Source organism: Lepisma saccharinum, chromosome 1, assembly GCF_977018435.1.
Source record: "Lepisma saccharinum chromosome 1, izLepSacc3.1, whole genome shotgun sequence".
Taxonomy (NCBI): Eukaryota; Metazoa; Arthropoda; class Insecta; order Zygentoma; family Lepismatidae; genus Lepisma; species Lepisma saccharinum.
In genome coordinates, this window is record NC_139229.1 from 127,894,175 (window position 1) to 127,918,471 (window position 24,297).

Below are 24,297 nucleotides of genomic sequence, written 5' to 3' on the forward strand. Positions count from 1 at the left end.
TCCACTAGCACCTGTAGCATTGCACGTGCAGTGGGAGTATCACAGTCGACAGTGTGGCGTGTCCTTCATGATGATCTGCTGTATCCCTATCATCCACAGCGAGTCCACGCGTTGCAGGCTGGGGATTACCCACGACGTGTGGAATTCTGTCAACGACAGTTGCAGTTTTGTACCGACGATCCCCGTTTTTTGCGCCATGTGCTTTTCACTGACGAGGCAACATTCACCCGTGAGGGCATCTTCAATTGCCGAAACAGCCATGTGTGGGATTATGAAAATCCGCATGCAGCAGTCGAGGTGCACCATCAGACCCAGTTTGCAGTGAATATCTGGGCAGGTATCATCGATGAACAGATTATCGGTCCATACCTGCTGCCACCACGTTTAAATGGCCGCCTCTATCGCACCTTTCTTGCATCAGTTCTTCCAGAGCTGCTAGAAGATGTACCCCTCAACGTGCGACATCGTATGTGGTTTCAATTCGATGGAGCGCCTGCAAATTTTGATGGCACAGTGCGAACCCTTTTGCACCGTACCTACCCACAGCGCTGGAGAGGGCCCCGTCACCTGGCCCGCCCGTTCGCCTGACCTCACACCAATGGATTTCTTCTTGTGGGGCCATGTGAAAACACTCGTCTACGAGACCCCGGTGCCTGACAAGGAAACATTGGTAGCGCGGATACTTGCAGCATCGGCCGAGGTGTGTACCATGCCAGGGATTTTTGATAGGGTTCGCCAGAATTTCCTGCGACGCTGCAATGCCTGCATTGAATGTGGTGGTCGTCAATTTGAGCAACTTTTGTAACAACGTCAGTCCGGGGTACGACTACGTACTACGTACTATTCCTATCTGTAAGTGCACCTTTGCGTGGCAATAAACCTCCTGTGCCCGTAGTTGCTGTGTTTGTCCTGCTGGCGCACGACCTCTGTGTGACATCCCCTCGGTGCTGCTACGGGGAATCCCTTGTCCCGCATTTGTTGTTTCCTTGACAGGTACCATTCCCCGTCCGGTCCTCTTTCTCTTTTGTTGAACCGTGCTTTGTTCTTGCTGCGGTGTCTCCCCACTGTGTTTGGGGACTCCTAACGCGCTGCATGTGTTTGTTTCCCGCTGTGCAATTGTTACTTCATGCTTCATTGCTTCTTTTGTCCCTACCGTTGTCGATCGCTACTCTTTCCCTTCACTTGTCTTGCGGGACACTCCTATTTCCTTTGTGGAACCCCATGCGCATGCGTTGCGCAGCTGCCGCCTAGTGTTTTTCGGATGGGCGACTTTGGTGTTCCTTTTGACTTAGTTTGTTCCACCTTTCTATCTTCACTGGTACTGGCTGTACAGAGGTGTGAAGTTCATTTTCACACGTTTTCGGCGTTGTCTAGCTCCTCACGGAGGCATCTCTCGGCAAAGTGGAAGGGGAACTTTCGTCTATTTCATGGGAGGTATCTGTGGTTTTCGTTTGTACTATACCTTTAGAATCACCCTGTATATATATATACGTATATAATTAAAGAGCTTATTATATTGTATTGCTGTATTCATATATTTATTACATAAATAATAAATATATGGTTATTGAATATATGTATATCCACAGTGGGGAAGCCTCAAAGAGGTAGGAGGAGGACCAGAGGCCTCTATTATGGACTATTTTATTACTTACAATTCCATTAAATGGCGCTTAATACAAGAAAACTAACATATTATGTCTTACGATAATTACAGCAAATTTCCATCCCTGCCTGGTACTAGATCTTTGCATGCAGTAAGGCATGATTTAATGATTAGTAACACGTTACTTTTAAAAGGGGACAAAGTACACGTGAAAACGTATTGAGAAAATCCATGTTTCTGAAACTTTCTGATTGATGTGTTGCAAGGAAAGTTGCCCATGTCCTCATTTACCATTTCATCATTTTATAAATCGTAGTATAGTTTCAACACAAACGTCGCATACTAAATAAAAATTACATTAATGAAAGAGTTAAAAAGAAACAATTTAATGATAGAATTTGTTTATTTTACTTCACTTTTATGCCATTTTTGGCTAATCGCGAAGGCAGTCAATGAGATTGAGGCACTATATTTTTCATATTTTAACATATAAAACGTTTCTGCTTCTAAAATGGCGTACAAAAACCATTCTTCCACCTTTTACTGATATTTCAAATCTCAGACTGCTATTCAGAGATTAAGAAATGAACCTATCAGTAATTTGAGAGCATTTGCTAGGCTAAAGTTTTGCAGTGAAAACTGAAATATTTGAAGAGGGCCGAGGTGTAAAATATGGGGCAAGTCACTACATTACGCCAACTGTTTGCATTTGAGTGAAATCAGGTTTCAGATCAGTGGCCCTTCTGAGATGTTTCAGATTTGAGAGAAGAACCTAAGACTGAAGCCAATAGGGGTAATCGCCCCCCCCTCCCTATCAGAGAAGTCTAAAATATCGATCACGCCTGGACCTTGCCACGTAAAACTAAACAATCACTTCTTCCAACGTAAAAATAAATCACCTGTGACTCGTGAGCATAAGAATAAATAGTGTTACTTCTCTCTGAGGTCTAAAACTAAGCCATCAGTCCTGAACATGATGTTTAAAACAACAGTAAACTTCTAAAAAATGTAAATGGCCAAAAAATAAAAGTTCCTCACTTCCCACGAGAGAAGGTGGTGGTATATCGAGACGATACTTGTCTGTATCTAGTCTCGTCTTTTTCTGTCTTTTCACACAGAAAATATAAATTAGTGTAAAAAAAAAAAAACATAAGGAGGGATGTAAAACTTACCAGTCTTCATACTATGGGAATAAGAGACATGGTAATAGATAATTAAGGTACTCACGTTTTCCGCGAAGCTGTTTTACACTATTTTCTATTAATTTCGGTAGCCACTGCCACCATCCTCGTTGGAATTTGTTGTGTTGTTGCTTGGCGCATTTCTGTTGTTTTTTCCTAAATCTCCACTAGGTGTCCTGCTGTCGCCTGTGTGTCTGCGTATATGTCGTCTGCTGTTCACCGGTGTTAATTGCTGTAGTAATGGAAGCCAGGCATGATGTGCATGACCACTATCTATGTTCAGTTCATGGTTGTAGTGCATGATGGCGTGTGTTTCTTTAATTTTTGTGTCTATGAGAGTGTGTGCTTTATATTTGACATGTATTCTCAATTTTATGGTTGTGGAATTTGATATGCTTGGCAAGTCCGGTAGTGGGTTGGGCAGTTTTTGCATTTGATAGGTGCTGCTGAATTCTCTCACTGATGGGCCTGATGGATCTGCCGATGTAATGAACCTTGCACTTGCATTCAGCATCATAGACGCTTGGATTGTTGAGGGGGAGAGGAAGTACCGTTTATGTTTGTTTAGTTGGTCAGCTATTTTGGAGGTTGGTTTGTGAGCTATTTGGATGTTGTAGGGGCGGAGGGCTTTGGTAAGGCGGTTGAATGTGGTAGGATGGTAGGGAAAGGCAAACCACTTGGTTTTGTTACTGGTAGCTGGTTGCGATGGTGAAGCAGGTTGTGTTGATGGTGCAGGTTGTCTGACTTGGATTTAAGTTTTGCTGCACCATGTGAAGAGTTGACATTCAGTATATCCATGGTTCAGTGCCAGTTCCGTGATGGTTGCTATCTCGTCCCTCAGGTCTTCTTATCTGGAACAGTAGGAGAAGGCTCTTTGGAAGAAGTTTAGCCATACGTTGGCCTTTTGCTTGGGTGGATGGTTGGATAGTGCATGGATATATTGGTTGCCTACATCTGGTTTTCTGAAAACTGTGGTTGTGAATTTGTTTCCTCCGCGGCTGATGGTGAGGTCCAAGAAATTGATTTTGCCCTGCTTTTTATGTTCTGTGGTGGATGATATCTAGTTTTTCCAACAACAGGTTGATCTCTTCGGGTTTTTGTATATGACTATGGTGTCATCAGCATATCATCCATATCTGATGAATTTGAGTTCCTGAGTTAGGAGTAAGCTTTTTTCAGCCAAATCAGGGTGGCGACAGACCTGGAAAACAAGGAAAAGTCAGGGATTTGAGAGGTCCAAAAAAGTCAGGGGAATGAATGTTCCAGGTGTTTGCTTTGAAAGATGTCGTTATGTAGGCACTTCATGGGAACAGGAAATCTTGGTGCTAAATCTCGACCTCAACTTTTAGGCCCCTTTTATTATGCACAACACAACCACAGTGCCAGAACAGAAATCAGTGATGGGGGGAAGGGAGGGAGAGAGAGAAATTTCCGGAGGGGCAGAAAAATTTGATAAGCCTCTAAATATCTCGTGGATAATGCATTGAGTTATCATGTTTGTAGTCTGTATGGAAGTAGTAAGGGATCAGAACAGTTAACAGATGGAGGTGGGGGGAGGGGCATTACCACTGTGGCACTGTCTGATAGTTGTTGGATGTCATAGCATGGCATTTTGTCGGACATTCTGAAGAAACATGGAAACAAAAATGGCGCTATGCAACCCTGTATTTTTTTGAATATCATGGTACAGTATTTTTCAGATGAACTTTTTGGCTCCTTATATGCAAGCAATTTTTGTCTAACGTAGCAGTTCGATACTTGTTATTCTGCGACATCCAACAAAAATCACATGTATTGCACTCTCATGAATCCGATATTTCTTGGATGTTCCAGCATGACATTTTTTGTCGTTTTCGATGTTTCTCGGATGCAACATCCAACAAAAATTGAGCCTTAGTCTGCTGCACCACTGCAAATATGCTGCTGGAATTTTATTACTCTTCTGGCTCACTTAATCTTATTCAATGTAGAAAAGCGTACAAAGGTTTTCTTTCATCATCCAGGTGTAATACTGGTTTTGCACAGGTTAACATTCATTTACAGTGACATGGAACTGTAAGTCTATGTCAAGAAGAATCTAAGAAATCGAGATATACTTATATGTTGAATAATGTCACGAAAAAGTAAAGCAGAAATCTGCAATGGTAAAAGTCATATAAATTTGACAAGTGCACGACGCTCTCAACCTCAAGTTTTCTGCAACACTCGTATTGCAATTCACGCCCCCTTCCATCCTGTCTGTTTAAACTTGTGGAATATCCAATGTTATGAAATAAAATTATAATAAAAAATACGTAAATATTTTAATATCATAATTACTTGAATCACTGAATCCTAAAAGCATATAACTTTCTTCAGTAATTGACGTTTCTCTGACAGACCTGCTAAATTTCCACTTTTCATTTATACGAGGGGCCTCCAGAAAGTAAGTTCCAATTAGTACGTAAGTACCTTGATTTTTTGCAAACGTGATAATTTGATTTGATTTGCTTTATTTTACTTCGCTTTTTGTGCCACTTTTGGCTAATTTGGGAAGATTGGGATAACTGATGATGTGATGAATTGATTAATGGACTCTCACAAACATCCATGCCCAGGTCAGGATTCAAACCCGGGACCCCTGGTGTCGTAGCGCGATGTGCTAACCACTTTGCCACGGGGGCCGGCAGAAATGCGATAATAGTGAAAAATGTCAATTGCTGCGAAGTAGTGTTAATGAATTGCAGTGATGTGTGGGCACATTTTTCACCAGTTTGAAATAGCGAGATAACGAGAACTTGGCATAAAATGTGAAATTGTTTGCATTTTTCACTAATTTTAAGAATGTGCTTAAACAGCAACGAGAAATACCTTGAAATCCAACATTTTTGCCTTTTTTAGGCTTAAGGAAACAAAATGTGCCATATTTGTGTATCTAGAACACACCAGTTTTCCAACATTTTATCTAAGAGAAAACTATAATGCATGTTGTACGTGGAATAATTCCACGCGCTAAAATGAAAATGTGAATTTTGGGAAAAATATCACTAATAATAGAGAAAGAAAGAAGGAATAACACCAATTTGGAAGAAAAATAAAAGATCAAGGTCCCTATAGATTAGGCATAAGTAAAACAAGAATATCAGTAGTAATTAAAATCATTAGTTACAGTGACTCCTAATCTAATTTTCGGCATAATCACCACTGTTGTTCTGGCATTGGTCGTAGCATGACACTAAATTTTGTGTGCCCATGGCTTGTGTTTCTGACAGCAAAGACTGAAACTATCTGTACTGCAGTGTAGCTGTCAAAACTTTGTCCTGCCAGAAATCTCCAGCTGAACAAAAGAGATGAAAGTGGGTACATGCAAGGCCAGGGCTGAATAGGAAGTGGTCAAAGATCTCTCACTTGAAATTATGTAAAAGAGTGCTCAGCTGTATGGGGTTGTGCACATCGGATTGGCCTTCATCGTCGGATCATACTATCGCTCATGATGTCTGGTGGCTCTTTTCCGGATTCTGAGCATGCAAAAATCTGATTACCACATGAACCTCACAGTTGATGGGAGACTGTATGAGAGCTGCCATATTTAACCTAGAACTATCCTAAAGCTGCTGCTTTTTACTGTACCAGATTACAGCCACATGACAATTCTTCCTGCCTGCACATGCGTGTTGTGCTCTGACCACTAGCACCATGTACAGGTGCCATTGGAACTTTTTTTTTCTGGATTCCCCTGGTACATAAACTTTCGTAAGCTGTTATCAACAGCGTGTTCCTGTTTTAATATTTGATTTGCTAAATCAGGCACATTTTCAATACAGTAGAGTCCCCTTCCATAAATTGCTTGCTTTTAATTTTTAATACATATATACTATTTTCGTTAGTAATAATGGTATAACTGCAACGTTTGCACTGAAGAGGAAGTTCCATTGGTAATGTAAGTAAATATGACACTTTGTTCTGTATGATTCAATTGTTTCACTTGCGTGCAAGGGTTAATAAGTTGTTTGCTTTACATAGGAAAAATAGTAGGTTTGTGCATTGAAAAATGAGTGTGTACTCATGGGTCTTGCAAGCAGAGGGTTCAAACCTCAGTAGAAATATCAACATACGAGGGCTAGTCAAAAAATAATGAGATTGAATTTTTTACTTACGAAATACGTTAGGCACAATCCAGGTTGATATGGTCTTTTTTGAAGTAGTCCCCATCAAGTTGTATACACTTGGCCAATCGTGTCTGCCAGTCCTGGAAGACATGCTGGAATCCGTCTTTTGACATCATCTTCAGAACCTGCTCCACCATTGATGAGTCGAAATGCTTGCCCCGCAGCTCCGATTTCAGACGAGGGAACAAAAAAAAGTAACACGGAGCAAAATCCGGGCTGTATGGATGGTGCAGGACACATTGAATGTTTTGATGGAATTCAGGTAGGCCTCACCATGCTCCGCTACAAGATGCTGAAGCTCCCGACACACCTCAACTCTCACCTGCTTCTGTTCAGGCGTTAGCATCTCATGTGCAAGAGATTGTGAAGAATGGTGAACGCACTACCATGGGAAATGTGGAACAAGTTCGCCAGTTCATCTATTGTTATACGGCTATCTTCCCGAAAAATGACGGCAGCTGTGTTAACCATGATCTCGCTCACTGTGGTGGTCGGGGCCCCCAGACCTCCTTGCTTTGTGGTCGAAACACGGCCCTCCTTAAACTGTTTGAGCCATCAAAATGCGGTTCATTGTGAAAGGACATCTTCGCCGTATGCCTGCTGCAACATTTCGTATGCTTCCGTGGCGGATTTCTGCAGACGGACGCAAAATTTCAAAGCCCCGTACTGTTCCTCATGAACAGATTCCATTTTCGGTATGCGACTTATGACCATTTGTGATTTGTTTGTGCAGTGTTGCCAGATGCATGCACATACGCACTTGCAATTTTATCTGCATATTTCACGAGACACGTTCTTTTCGCGCAATTTTGTTTCACCGCTGCATGTTCACTGTGTGATAAAAGAAAAATTCATTCTCACTCTTTTTTGACTAGCCCTCGTATAATAACGAGAAAGGCTAAAGAGATTGAAAAATTACAAAATTCCTTTTTGCATCAGTGGCTTCACTCTAATCTCATTTAGTCATAGCTTTAAAAATGATCAAATATATTATTGAAAAACTGGCTGTGTATGAAAAAATTCCACAATTCCTCCCTAGCTTGTGAATAGTAATAATTTTCCAAATTCAGTATTTTGCAGTTTGAATGCAAATCAGAGAGAAATGAAGTCAATTTCGTGGAAGCTAATAAGTACTTAATATACCTGGATCTGTGTGACATTCTTATTTCCATTTGAAAAAAACCTGAATTTGGTTTATAATTGTCAGGGAAAAATCTAAATTTGTCCTGGAAAACCTGGTAAAGTCAGGGAATTTCATTTCTGCTTGTCTGTAGCCACCCTGCAAATGCATTACTATGTTTGCTATGGGAGCCGATAGTGGGATTCTCATGGCAAGGCCTTCAGATTGCTCACAGAAATTATTTTCAAATTGAAACTAATTGTGTCTTGAGCACACTTCTAGCAAATTGGCAGTTTTGGCTACTCCAGTGCGGGGACTTTGTTCATGCAGTTACCTTTCAACTGATGTTAGGGCTAGGTTTATGGGTACTGAGTTATACATGTCCACTATGTCTATGCTTGTGATTTTAGCACTATCTGCTTGCACTATGGATGTTATCAGGTTTTTGGCATTGGCACTGTTGTGAAATACATATGAGAGCTTGTGGTTGAATACATATATTTTGTTTTTGAGTCAGTTGGTAAGATCCCAGTAACAAAACCAAGTGGTTTGCCTTTCCCTACCATCCTACCACATCCAACCGCCTTACCAAAGCCATCTGCCCCTACAACATCCAAATAGCTCACAAACCAACCTCCAAAATAGCTGACCAACTAAACAAACATAAACGGTACTTCCTCTCCCCCCTCAACAATCCAGGCGTCTATGATGCTGAATGCAAGTGCAAGTCTCATTACATCGGCTGATCCATCAGGCCCATCAGTGAGAGAATTCAGCAGCACCTATCTATCAAATGCCAAAACTGCCCAACCCACTACCGAACTTGCCAAGCATATCAAATTCCACAACCATAAAATTGAGAAAGTACATGTCAAATACAAAGCACACACTCTCATAGACACAAAAATGAAAGTAACACATGCCATTATGCACTACAACCATGAACTGAACATAAGATAGTGGTCAGGCACATCATGCCTGGCTTCCGTTACTGCAGCAATTAACACCGGTGAACAGCAGACGACATATACGCAGACATACAGGTGACAGCAGCACACCTAGTGGCGATTTAGGAAAAAACAACAGAAACGTGCCAAGCAACAACACAACGAATTTCAACGAGGATGGTGGCAGTGGCTACCGAAATTAATAGAAAATAGTGTAAAACAGCTTTGCGGAAAACGTGAGTACCTTAATTACCAGTCTTTTGATTCTACATCAGGCGACTCAGTGCGGTAATCTTCCGACGCAACCTTGCAATCTGTGTACTTTCTGCAAATGATTTAGATGTATATATGCACAGTTGTATTGCTTGCTGCGCAAGGAAATCCAAACTCTTCACTTCAAATTCTGGAGTAAATGTCGAAACATACCTTCTGCAGTTATTCTACTATGAACAATGACTGGGTCATCTGAGCAAGTCTAAATTTGGAAAGGGAAGGGGCAGATTAGTGTTTTCAAAACTTACAAGGTGCACCTTTTCTCATGGCCGATGGCCTTTTTGACAGCAAGGGGTCTTTAAAGAAAGCGCGTGTTCGAAAATGCACCAGAACATTTAAAGTTAAGCAGTCCTCTGTCCCTCTACTCGGTGTATTGTTATGCGAGCGCACTTGTATGTACAAAACCTTGCAGGCTTCAAAGCAAGACAGGAAACAGAAGCAGCGAATTCCTATGGGGATACTTGATTTGCAGAAACCTGCGATGTCACGTGCTTCTTGCTGTTAACAGAAACATGAGTGCGTGTTCAAAAATCTAGTTTTTTTTTTTTTGTTGTTGTTTTTTTTTCAAAATTTTCAGGGAGCAAAAAAGACAATCTTGCCCCTCCTCTATGATTTATTCACATCAGGCAATACTAATAGCCTGTGGGTACAGGCGGAAGAACCAAGGGAGGAACTCTTGTTTCTTGGCCATTTTGATTTATTAAAAGTTTACTGTTTATATTAAAGGTCATGTTCAGGACTGATGGCTTAGTTTTAGACCTCAGAAAGAGGTAACACCATTTATTCTTATGTTCACGTGTGATTATTATTGGGTCTCCACATGGCACTCAGACGTCCTACCAACTAGACCATCATGTCATCTCGCATTAGTCTCGAATTTTTTGCACCTCAGTTTTACCTAGAAGGGTCGAGCTTCACCTGCCCCCCCTGGTTCGGAGTCCTTGCATCCGTATAATATAGTTGTAGATGGAATATAATAGATTTAAAATTTCCCATCAGGGTACGTACGCTGGGTTTATTGTTTCACACTGACCGCACATGTATGTACAAAACGTGGTAGATACAAAGGAAAACTGGAAACCAAAGCGGCAAATTCCTAAGGGGATAATTCTACATTACACTTGATTTGCAGAGACGTGGATGGAATTCTTATCTGCACATACTTCTTGCTGGTAGCGAAAGCTGAATCCACATTTATTTAACTAGTGCAAAAATATGTTTCTATTATTTTTTTTCAAAACAAAACATACGTGGGAAAAAATATACTCTCATTTTTAGAACGTGATCGAGAGGCAAAAATGCTATCTTGCCCCCCTCAATGATGATGGGGGGGGGCAAGTAGCCCCCCCCTGTTCTGACATCCCTGATGTAATGTTAGATGAAGAATTTATGGGTTACAATGGACATACTTTGTGAAGATCAACTGCCATATTTGTACCTCTAATGCTGGTGAACACACTGAGGTCAAGAGTGGGCCTGTGAGAGTCAAGCGAATAGCTAAACATGCCATTCTTGAACTCCTAATTTAAATAGGAATTATGGCACTTTCTTGTGAAGGAATATTTAAAAGTCCAAATGGATAAACCTTGGTATCTCGAATAACACTAACCATGTTAAATGTAATCAGATGCCTCTGTTATTGGTCGGATTTTGTACTTTCATTTGAAGATCTAACCATAACTGTGGCCACAAATCTGGCTTCTAATGCATGGGGATTACCTTGTTCATTTTCACACAACAATTAATCAGCCAGTGCCTAACTTGCAATTAGAATATGTGTCATCCTGTATAGCAATCCTCATATATGTAGATTTTTCAACCACATTGATCTTCCCAGAATGCCATGTTTGCCATTGTGAAATTACAGGATGTCTGCTATTCTGGGAATTATGCAGGAATTATTAGCACTGGGAAATAAATGTGATGTTTTTAGATGTAGTAAAATAAGTGACGTGCAAAAAATCTGTGGTTTGTAAACATTGTGCTTCACTCTGCAAGATGGGTTCCTTGCTAGGCAGCAGACGTAAATTGTCTTCTATTATATTTTGTGACTTGTGTTTATTCTTGAAGATGCATATAGGTATGTAATTCTATTATTAAATTATCATCACCTGCGTGACATGTCATTTAAATTTATGTGGAAAATTATTTTTTACAAGATATGTATGTGAAATCCTTGTATTCATGTCAAAGGCAGCATTGTATTACTAAATTAGTAATTATTGAATAACTAATTTATTGTTTTTTTCTTTTAAAAATAGGAGTTCCAGCATCAGCAAGTAATAGGTGAAAATGGTCTTGAGAATAAAATACAAGTGAGAAACAAGAACGAAAGGAAGATTTCTCTGTGGCCTCTTGCAGATTTTCAATATTGGCTGGAAAGATTAAGGGAAATGGAACATGTCAGTATGATCATTACTCATTAGTAGGGAAGTAGATCATATAAACAGATTATTTCTGTTACTTTTCTTCAAAGACACCATCTACTATCAGTGACAAAAATATTGAGCCCTCGGTTTACGCGCTTGTAAAATTGTACTCCGTGGGAGGAAAAAAGTCAAATATACCTCATTGGAAAGCTTCAAGTATCTACTTTTTAATAAGCGTTATCTGGAAATTTTTCTAAACTTTGTTTTCTTGCTATAATGAAAATTTCACTGAAAAGTGTAGTTTTCCCTTCCCATTTTCACGAACGGGGAACTTAACACCATACAGTTCATAATCGACTGTACATATAATTTTGTGATTTTGTGTACTTGAAGTTTGATTATTTTTGCACCTCTGTAGAAAAATCAAATGCATATTTTTACTAGATATTTCAAAAATTGGCATTTTAGGGAAACGTGCAAACTTGAAATGCATAATTACAAATTCAATGAAATTGCAAAAAAACTGTTTGATCAACGAATTTGATAAACTTCCAGAAGTTTGGCGTGTGTACATCAAATATGGTTCCAGTTATTAATTATTCTCTCTCACTCCTAATATGGTAAACGGGTGTATGACGTATGGTGGAGTGCGGCCAATCTCAGACTCCGCGGGAAGCAAGCAACTTCCACAGCGTTGCTGCTTCGCTGCGAGAATCTCTCAAGTGCGTTTCATCGAGCTGATCCAAAGTATTGTCGCGCATAAAATAATGAATCAAATATTTATCATATTGCAAATGGAGTACTGCTGCAGGGTTTTTTCCCCATTTTTTCCTAGCTTTTATCTTCATATAAACATCGTCTTCTTCGGTACCTGGCGAAGGTACATAGTGATTTGGATCCCACTTTAAACTGTAAGTCCTCTGCATAAAGTGGACTTAAAGAGAACATCATTTTCCCAGTATTATTTTATGTCGCACAGTTAAACAGATATATTGAGTAAAACGATGTTCGATGAGGACTATTTGAATGAAGTCGATGAGAGATCCAGTCTTCTCTGCATACAATAAATAATGCACCTGCTGTGTACAGCGATTTCATAAGATAGGGAAACAGAGCGAGGTGCATACTAGCGATAGCAACGCATATAAATTATATTTTAAAAAATGCTCATTTGAAACCTTTATGCCAACTAACATTTTAATAAATTATATTTCGAGCAAGAATGCAAGTAAATTGTGCAAAATTCACTTAATCATCGTATCGAGTAGTGGTGGTGGTGCATTTAACGCATCTGAAATATTGATTTTATATTTTGGTCTGTTTCACAACTGCAACTCTTGTAATTAGGAAGGAGTTATGCGTTCATTAAGAGAGACAAAAGGACTAAAAACATTAATAACTTTACAATAAATATGAGTGAAAGGTAATAGTATAAAATAAAGGTAAAGGGCTCCCCTGTGCTTAGCACAATGCCATGAAGGCGTATAGGGGGTGTGGGGGTAACGCACCACACTTTCTTGATCCGGTCGTGAGTGGGGGTGATGTGATCAGCATCACGCCCCTAACCGCCTTTACCCCCCAGGGTTTACCCCAGGTACCCATGTTATTCGACACTGGGTGGGCACCGGGGCCGCTTCCAACATTAGAAAAGTATGCTGTTCATAATGGATTCTGTTGAACTGGATAATTAAAATAAAAGTCTTGTATCTTTCTTCTCCCCACACCTTGGAAAAACTCGCCCAATAAAATATTGGGTTGATGCAAATTTTTGCTGTTCCCTTTTTCTTTACATACCTTTTTCACTGTGCTGACGTAACCCCCAAACACTCCGCAGTGCACTTGACACCTTGGTTTATGTCGTGAGATGCGCCTATTCGTTTCCCCTGGTCGAAATATATCTTGGCACTGACTATAATTTCTTTTGTACCACTGTGATATTACCGTCTTGCCATTTTCATGTAACAAAAAAATAACTTCACAGAACTGCCATCAGTCAATACAGTGTGTACGAACAAACACGAGAACTTGTGAGAGACCGACTGCCTGGATAGAATGCATGGAAGAATTATTATGGCTATGTGAGAGTACAGGCAATAATTCATGGCCGGAATGTGAACACAAAAGTGGCAAAATAAAATTTCAGCATCTCTACAATGCTTTTCTTTGCGCAACACATTGTTTTAGCTCATTTCCCGTGTCAAAGCTGCTTGGACGCGGAGTTTAAAGGGCTAGAGGCGAGGCTTGGCAACGCTCTACGTGCGTTCTTAGCAACGATATGAATCGCGCAGGAACCAGTTGCCAAGAAAAACAATTCTCTCTGTTGTTTTCAATTCGCACAGTGTGCAAGAATGAGATATGAAAGTTTGATATTTATTCCACGGCCATCATTTTGATATGCATTTCATGACCATTGGGCTGACAATTACCGAGATTGCAACATCATAATTAATCATTAATTGTGGCTTTTCCACAGATGATAGTACCATTATATTTGGCTGAGATATTTCCACATAAACAAGGTTGAATCACAAAAAAAAATATTTAAAAAAATCATATTTTTACAATGGTTTTACACAAAGCTACATATAATTGAATTCGACTTATGTAAAAAACACCTGAAAAAACTATTTTACGAACATTTTTGTCTGAATAGAAAACCGTGGGCACGCAAACCGAGGGCTCAATATTTTTGTCACGGATAGTAGTTGGTAGGTTTGCTGGTTTTTTGATTGGAAACTGTGAACACATTTCAGTTTCTAAATTTTTTGTAATTTATTTTCAACAATATTGAATAAACTTTTTTCATTTGATTAACATTAACTGGAATGTTAAATCATTATAGAGAAGTCTGGAAAGTTATTTAAAAGTAACTGGAAGGGAAGAAATTTGGTTTTGCAAAATGAGTTGAGTGGGAACCCTGAAGCTGCACCTAATTTTTTTCCATCTATTTTGTACAAATGTATACTTTTGTACATGTAAACATGATATTGATTTGTTAATTTCACTTTCTTATTGCATTTGTTCTTTACCTAGGGCGATAACTATGAAGGACTGTTTGATACAGATGTGAAGTGGGATGATGACATAGAAAGTTTGTCACCTGTTGGTAAGAGCCCTCGAATCTGCGTCAACCTGGAACCTATTAAGAGACAGTTAAATAATAGCATCCATCAACTCTCTATGGAAACATCTTGTACATTTACAGATTCATTCTCCAAGTCCAGTCCACCAGAATTCAGCCAATCAGGTACAAAGTTTTTAACATTTGAGTACATATTTATTGGAATACAAAGATTTTTCACAAACTCCAACACTGTCTTCATCAAATGATTGTAATTTACAAGAGCATGTCTACAAAAGAATTGCCAGGTATCAAAATAATAATAGTAATACGAGGTTTATTTTTTAATTAGAGTCCATTTTGCGCTCACATTGGCAACACTGTATGCTTGGAATTTTGCGCATGTGAGTTAGTTACCGACATTTGCACGTTGTGAAACGCTTGGTGTGGTTGTGGTGGACAATGGAAGTGGTGCAGGTGATTGAAAATCCCACCGAGTGTGAGATACGATCAGTTTTTGACCGCGAAAAATGTGAAAGCGGCAGACATTTATCACCAGTTATGTGAGGTGTATGGTGAGAATGTTATTGTTGTCATTTGTGTCCCTTGACACCCCCAAAACAAAACAACAATCCAAGGAATGGCACCACACATCATCCCCCAGGTGCTTCTGATTGAGTTTCTGCCGAATGGACAAACAGTTAATGCAGCCGTGTATTCCAACACTCTCAAGAAACTTCGCCGAGCAATACAGAATAAACGACGAAGAAGACCGTCTCTGGTATCATGTTGCTGCATGACAATGCACGACCACACAGTCGCTCATTTACTTGACTCATTTGGCTGGGAGCAGATGGACCACCCTCCATATAGTCCAGATCTCGCCCCTAGCGATTATCACCTATTCTTACACTTGAAGACTTTCCTCGCTGGGAAGCAAGTCAACAGCGCCGATGAAGCCAAACAGACCGTGACAGATTGGCTGTCTGACCAGGTGGCAGATTTTTTTGATGAGGGTCTACAAAAGCTCATCTACCGCTACAACAAGTGTCTCAACAACTATGGGAACTACGTTGAGAAGTAGCTGAATGTACATACGAACAGCCACAGAGGTAATGAAATTTCTTCCTTTCCATGTTTTTGTTTTATTTCAAAATCGCCCCTAATTAAAAAATAAACCTCGTACATTAGGTAAAATACTTCAGTGTAGTTTGTTTTGTAATATAAAGTTTATTTCAACCATAGTTTTGAGACAAATCACTTTTGTACTGAAAATGTTGATGAAAAAGTATTGCATAATCAGCAACTTCATTTTTAATAATTATTAATAATCTGGAACTAACAACCACATTGCTTTTCTTCTACATTTTTTAAATTCAAATTTGATGTTTTTCACTAGAAATGTGCTAGATACGTGAATTCTATCATATATATATGTCTATGTTATGCAATATATTTTAACCACTTCATCATTATTTTTATTATGTAATGTTTAATATCCAGTACAATTGGTTAGTCTGTGAAGAGGCTTCCCAATGTACATATTTCTAGATATTACTTCTTTGGTAAATTGGTAAGTGTTGTAACAGATACCACATGCACTTCCACTTTGGCTTATGGGATCTTAATGTTAATTCTAGTCTATAGCTGACTGGAACCTACCGGGAACTCGGCCCCCTTATTCCATTCTACATATTTAGTGTGTATGAGACAGAAATGATGTACTCCAAATCAAAACTCTGGTGGTATTTATACAGTGGAACCCAAATTTTACATTTTTCCTGCATTATACATTCAATCTTGATTACAGGGTGTCTACCAGTCAAGATATCACCGGGAAGATAAAGAAAGTGAAGAAAAAAAGTCACGAAATTATGCTTGTGATCAAAATTTTTTGCTATTTTTTACAGTATAGTGCAGGGTGTCCAAACTTTTTTGTTTCACGGAACTCTTAGTGTTTCAAGATTTATCCATGGTGCCAAAATCAGAATGTAGGCCTAACACTTGCAATGCTCAGTTATTTGCCTTAAGTTAAAAAATAAACACATATGTCAAATTCAGAAAAAAGTACTAAAACTATGCGTAGACTAAGAAATAAGAGTCATTTCAGTGAAAATATTGGAACATTTCGCGGTACCCCTGTAAGCCAGCCACGATGCCCCAGGGCAGCATGAGGACACTTTGGGAACTATGTACTAGTATAGTGAATTTACAATGTATTCCTGTACTGGGATTTCATAAAATAGAATATTTGGAAATCTAAAATTGTATTGAGTTGTGGTTAAGATTTGTTCACTTTGTTTCTTAAGAATTACATTCTTGTATACGTGAAGTTTTGTAAAAATATTAAATAATGTGGCCATTTCCCATTCAGGATGAAGTCTGAAGCATTAATTTTTACATGTGGGTCATTCCACATCAAATCAGACAGGAGTTGACCATCATAGTCACGGATTTTGATTATATATGGTGCACAGCTTTGCTTTGCTCCAGAACCGATACCTGTGAAAGGATTTTGCTGAAATATGATTATTACGTATTATACGAGTGTTGTTCAAAATGTCATTTTTGAGCAACATACCTTTTTCAATTACGTACATATATCTCGGGGAACGAATGAAGATACAGAAGCGTTCTTGAGCTCGTTGTAAAGATGGTAGCATATTACGAGATGATGAAATCTTGAAACTTAGTAAAATTTGAACAGCTCAAAACACCCCCCCCCCCCAATCGATTTTTTTCTCATTTTTGGATATTTTTAACTACCATCCTTCCTCCTTATACTGAGAAAGTCTTAATCGTGGTGTTTTTTGATATAAGGGAGAAAAATGAAGTTGAAATTTGTCCTGCATCAGCAATGAACTGAACTGCAGCGTCCCTATGATGAGACTTTTCATTTTGTGTTGCACTAAAGGATATATTCCACTTGATAATTCGCTTCCTTGTGCGCTGTTATTACTAATTTATACGGTACTGTTTCCATTCGTGGGGACGAGATGTGGGCATGTTGTGAAAACTTCCGAGTTCGTCAAGAAAATGAAGGGGGTAAAACGACGAATGTCTGGAATAATTTCGTAAAAGATGGATTTCGGTCAGTTGTTAGACCACTACTAGAAGTGCAAAATCTCAAAAGTTCCCGTCCTTCTCCCCTGTGCTTCCCCTCAAGCATCAGATTCACAGACTCTTAGTTATTGGCCAGTATCTAAGCATATTTTTTTAAAACTTTTGATCCTCATTAGATGGACTGAAGAAAAGGTAATGTTTGAGTGTTCACTAATGTCAGTGGTTTTCAGGTTATGTAAGAAATCATCTTTTAAAAAAAGACAATTCTTCCTGTACTTTTTGAAGTTTCTTCATTGTAACTGTTTGCAATAAAAGTTATAGACGAATTTATAAGCGTTAAACTGATATAAGTTTTAATGTATTTAATCAAAGAATCACCATAAGATGCATCTGAAAATTGAGGACTTTGTACCCACCATCTTGATCACTGTCCAGCGGCTAAGTCCCTAATGATTGACGAATTGTTACACTTTCTGATAAAATCAAGAGACTTGGTAGTATAATTGTTATGCCATTTAAGATATTTTCGGTCGAAGAACCAATCTCGATGTGTGTGCCGAATGCCTCTCATGTTGAAAAGAGTCTGCCATATTGGATACTTTTGGTTTGATATATCTCGGGAATGGTGATGCCTATCAATGCTGATGCAGGACAAATTTCAACTTCATTTTTCTCCCTTATATAAAAAAAACACCACGATAAGACTTTCTCAGTATAAAGAGGAAGAATGGTAGTTAAAAATATCCAAAAATTACAAAAATCGATTGGGGGATTTTGAGCTGTTCAAACTTGAAATTTGAACAGTGTGTTCAAATTTTATGTTAACATCTTTCCTCTTTGCAACGAGCTCAAGAACGAACGCTTCTGTATCTTCATTCGTTCCCCGAGATATATGTACGTAATTGAAAAAGGTATGTTGCTCAAAAATGACATTTTGAACAACACTCGTATAATACGTAATAATCATATTTCAGCAAAATTCTTTCACAGGTATCGGTTTTTGAGCAAAGCAAAGCTGTGCACCAAATATCATCAAAATCAGTGACTATGAGGGTCAACTACTGCCTGATTTGACGTGGAATGATCAATGCATTAATAATTAAAGCAAGTCTAAATCTCTTGCTAAAGTACAGCTTCAGTTTTAATCTTAACTGGCCTTGTGGTAGAGGTTTTCATCTATTTTCTTAATTTACAACTATGATTTGATTGGCATTCCTAGATATAGAAAAGACGTATGATAGCATGGACAGAACAAAGATTTGGAAGGCTCTAAGAGAAAAAGGAGACGAGGAAGAGATAGTGAGTAGAGTGCAGAGCACATATAAGGCCAACTGAGTGAACAGAGTGGTTCAGTATAAGTAATGTACTTAAATGGTGAAACTTCAGGACAGAATAGATCTGGCACAGATGAGATCGTTTGGATACATGATAAGTATAGATGCAGAAAGACTACTAATAAGAGCTTACAATGCACAAGGAGTTGGAATAAGGCCAAGGGGGAGACCAAGAGTAGATAGTGGAGAACGTTGTGAGAAGAGAACAAGATTGGAACACCGTGGAAAGAGAAGAGTGGTGGAAGACCAGGAAATGGAGAGGCTTGACTTCTATGCCGACCCAGCCAGAGGCAGGAAACAGAGGAGGAGGATAATGATGATGACCTAAGTATGGGGGGGGGGATTTAAATAAATGTTAAGGAAAAGCGAAAAAAGGTAAAAAAAAAAAAGGGCCAAGGTAAAAAAAAATGGATGTTATTTTGGTAGACACCCTGTATGCTCCCAACATAGTAAAATGTTATGTATAAAATTTTCCTGCATTATAAGTTATTTCAGCTTGGTCCCTGGAAAAACGTAAAATCGAGGTTTCACTGTACTGCATTCTGTAGCATGGTACTTCCAGCAGAATTACAGAGTTACAGTAAACAACTAAGTAACTAGCATACACCTAGTAATTTAGGCAAAATAGCAGACTTTTGGAATTCACAATAACAAACCTGATATTGGTCAGAACTATAATTCCCAATGTGCAAGTTCAAAAACACTAATCAAATAAAATTAATATCCTTGGGAATTGGCACATTTTCAGGTTAGTCAATATCAATTGTGGAAGAATAGTAAATAGCCATCAGCTCCTGACTTTGTAGGAAATGCCTAATGCAATCACACTCATCTTTTAATTGTCATTGTGCTTAAATATACACTGATGGCACAACATAAAGGTATACTACATGTACCCTGGTTTTGTAAAATAACTATCTAAATACAGTTTTTCTAAGGCAAAACTAATCATAGTCGCGTGGTTGTATACATTAATTAAGAGCGTGAAAGATCCATTCAAATTTTTCATAAAGTGTTGCTATCTGATATAGGATCAGTAGAATATTGGTAAAAATTTTACTGGAACTTGATAGGTATTGGGAAAATTTAACATTTATTGATAAATTTGTGAAAACTTTAAAACAAACCTTTGTTACTAGCCAGATGTGATCAATAATTTAAAACCTGCTAGTATAGTAATCCTCAAAAGTTCATTACCAAGCAATAGTACACCTTATACATCTATATTCCTTTCCCGGATTCTCTGAAGTAAGAAAATGCGAACGTGTTCTGTGCGCATGTTGAAGGGTGTGTGCCTCGTCCAATGAACGCACGGAGGGGAGGGGCATCCACGGGAGAGGGCTCATTCGCGGTCCAGTAGTTCCGTAGTAAACATGTCAGCTCGCAAGTCTAGGGGAACTCTGCATTCAGGAGAGCGCCTCATAATGTTGAATGTGTTCGAGAACAACTTGTTTGAAAAGTTTAAAACACATGGCTTTGTTTTTTTTACAAATGTTTAAAACAAAGTGTTTGAAACATGTTTTTCAGACTTGTTTAAAACAAATTTTGATACATGATGTTTCATAGTTTGTGATTATTTGCATGTTTTTTGATAATGTATGTTTAAATTTGTTTTAATTTTTTTCTGTTCTTCGTAGCATCAAAAGACAAATAAACGTGCAATATTATTTGTTATTTGTGTAAAACAATACACTGGCCATTGTTAAGAATAAAAAAAGAAATTGGCAGCAGAAAGCAATTTGCTTTACGGGCGTTACACCGCGCAGCACTTCGTTGCTTTCATCCCGCACCCTTCCCCACCTAGTCTGGCCCCGCCCACAAGCATTCCCCTCTGCGCGTCCCTACTCCAGAGAATCCGGAAAAGCAGTATATACATATTAGAATTGAATTCATTGAGGCTCAACTTTTTTTTTAATTTCAGACGATTCCAGAAATAGAGTTCAAAACATCTGTCAATACTTGCAACAGATAGACGAGGCAGTAGTCAATTTGAAGGCAATATGTGGCTGTGGGCCTCCACTTCCTTCAAATGAACAGAGAGAGACCCATCGCATATCAAATAGTCTCAGCCTGGCATGGGCAATTGGGGACTTGGCACATTCAGCAAACTCTCTAAGAAAAGTAGTTCTGAAAAGGTATAGAAGTAATGAATGTTCAGAGACAGAAACATCATCATCGGATATCATCAGCTCTGAAGAGTGCCACTCGAGTGTATGTAATAGGACAAGCAGTGACGATTCTTGCTCACTTACATTCTCTTGTTTGGATAAGAGTGATGTTCACGAAGCAGATCCATTGGTTGCGTCATACAACCAGGATAAATTTTCAAACCATCATCCGTATATGACAACCCCTATCAAATCAAGTTTAAAACAGGCTTCAGCTCAAAATTCAGTGAACCGTGTAAATAAAGTTGTTAGGTTTTGTCTATCACCAGAAGATGGGAATACCAAATCTCCAGTGGATGTGCAAACATAAAACTTTTATCTGGCATAGATGCAGCTTTCACAATCACGAAAATTGCCTGGTAAATATTGTTTGGGATGTGCAAGTATGAATAATATGCATTGATGTGATAGTGTATGAAGTTCAATAAAGATGTTGATTGTACATAATATATATAAATAAACTAGAATTAGTGACTTCTGTGAAGTCATTGCCCTAGTGCCATCAGGCTAGCTTCAGAGCTAGCAGGACCTTTTAAAAACTATGTATACATGTATTCCAATGTATATCTTTAGATTTTTAATATATTTTTTGCTGCTTGCCAAAAATTTTAAGATGATGCTCTAATGCTTTGAAATTAGTTTTTATAAAGTTTTATGCACTCAACATTTTAACCTGTCTTGTTTTGTACATTCAAAAATGTACCTTCGTGAAGGCCATATTTAACATTTTGCAGTTTTTAAAAAATAAAATACAGTTGCACTCAGTCGGTTATTGTTTTATTCAGATTTCTTTAGATGTGTCAAACAAAATGTCTCCAGGCAGAATGAAATATAACTTCCTGTAAAATAGAAATTCCTACTTGTTTACAGAAGAAAAACATCGCTTCTGATACAAGATTGTAAGAGACACTGGTGTATTTCATATAACAAACGGGAACTTGAGTACAATTAGATTTCTCTGTAAATCTGGTGCAAGAATGTGTCTTTATGTGAATGTGGTAAGTATATTACATAAACTTTACTGCACAATATTTTTCATTGCAACTAACTTTACTCAAAATGCACTAGCTATTATTTTTTCTATTACAGATCATTCCACCAATATTTGTAGGCCTAACTCTCTTTTGTGGGTCAAAGAGTAGGACAAGTGTTTGAAAACACGCTTATTGTAGGTAAAAGTTTCTATTTTTACACTACAATTCACTGAGTATTTCAAGGATGAAGAACTACTGCAATGTTATGGAGATACGTTTAGATACTCCAAAAAATATTTCATATGCTACTAAAAGGTCATTGGTTTGCCACTCACCTCTCCCACATTCTGCATGAAAAGACCAGCTGATTTTTAAATTTATTTATTATTTTTTTATGTATCAAAATTATGTGCGAGATGTACTGAACATTGCTGAAGGAGAATGCACACCACATGCTGATTCTCAATATGTATAGTCATTTTCTGCATTCTTTATTGCTCTTGGAATTGGAGAACTCCTGTGTAGAGTAATGGTTGACACTCTTACCTTTGGTTCAAGTGCTCTTGCATTTGATTCCCAGTAAGATTTCTAAAATTTTGGTATTGGCATAGCAAATTATTGTGATTGAGAAGCTGCTTGAAAGCAATAGCAGAGGACTCCCGTCTTTAAAGCCAGAAAACATGGTGATAGAAAAAAAAAGTGCACTGACTACACACCACCCAACGAAAAGCCACTTGGCAGGTCTTGGCCCAGAATGGGCTGTTTGCACCACTTGCACATATACTACCTGCAAAAACTTTAGGAACAAGTGCAGAGACATATATTGTACATGGCATGAAATATACATGCCTTCTTTTGCAATAAAAGGTAACAACACACACAAACAATGCTTTACAACAAGTTTGGGACGGTAAGGTGGTTGTTCTGTTGTCTTTTTCACAGACTAGTACTGTACAGTACACCTGCAGTTTCCTCTGCGACTAAGTCTTGGGCTGGTGAAGGGTGCGAGCTCTTCAAAGCACAGCAGCTATACAAACAGAATCAACCTCTGTATGCTGTGTGCATGTGTCCAGGAGGGTGCCCAGTTCGTGAAGTGTCAAATATGATGTGGCTGTTGCAATCGCCAAACTTGAATCCTCTCAAGCTTTTCTGGGGATGAACTTGATCAAAGCATGAAGAAATCTACAACAGTGGGGCAACCAATGATATCCATCTCAATCAGGCCTTGTATGATGCTTGGAATACAGTGATATATTGTAAAAGGTTCTTTGACATACACCAAGCTTGTGCAATCTGTTATCAAGGCGAGAGAGTGAGTGTGTGTGTGTGAGTCTGTCACAATACTTGTGTTTACTCCAGTTTGTTTCTCTGTGTAGCACTGGAAAATTGAAGTAGCAGCCTTCATAGCAATGGTCCAAAACCGTATAAGTCATCCCATCATAAATTCAAGCAAAAATGATCCCCTCTTCTCGAAAATTAGACATAGCCTAAGTGGAGCAAAAATTAGTGCGGAATTTCAGAGGATTCTATTGAGTACATGGTTAGGGCACTGGATTTGTGGTAATATCACATGTCTGTTGTAGGTTTGATCCCCACCATCAGCAGAAAGCTCGAAACATAGTCTTAGAATAGTACAGTTAAAAGCACTAGATAATGGATAATGTCCAATTAAGATTGTACGCTGATACCTAGTTTTTAAATTAGCAGAAGGAACTGGTGCTGGGATTAATGGTAATTTTGTCTGCTTGATATACGAGTACATAGACAGATAGAACTATTCCAGGTGTTGAAAAGTGATTCTTTTACGGATTTATTGATGATGTTAGCAGTCATAATGAGGATGACACTTTATACAAGTTTTAGGCACCATATATATGAAGAGTAAGCCTGGCAAGTATGGCATTAAAATTTGGGTTTGTGCCGATGTGAAGACATCTTACTTACTACGGCTCCAAGTTTACACGGGGATGATGGACAATGCTCGAGAAGTGAATCAAGGACAGAGTTGTTTTGGATCTGAAGGAACCATTCCTGAATAAAGGTCATGGCGTGA

At 38.6% G+C, this 24,297-nt stretch overlaps 1 protein-coding gene across 2 annotated transcripts in view; it reads left to right on the plus strand.

The window, feature by feature from the left end:
* neb (kinesin family member nebbish) overlaps window positions 1–22,029 on the plus strand; it is a 213,331-nt gene extending 191,302 nt beyond the window's left edge. For both annotated transcript variants that reach the window (XM_083138418.1, XM_083138419.1), the window contains 3 exons: window positions 11,537–11,677; window positions 14,678–14,891; window positions 21,024–22,029. In XM_083138418.1, coding sequence (XP_082994544.1) covers window positions 11,537–11,677; window positions 14,678–14,891; window positions 21,024–21,580 — 912 coding nt within the window. In that variant the 3' untranslated portion in view covers window positions 21,581–22,029. The remainder of the gene's footprint in view (window positions 1–11,536; window positions 11,678–14,677; window positions 14,892–21,023) is intronic.
* Window positions 22,030–24,297: the final 2,268 nt, after the last annotated feature.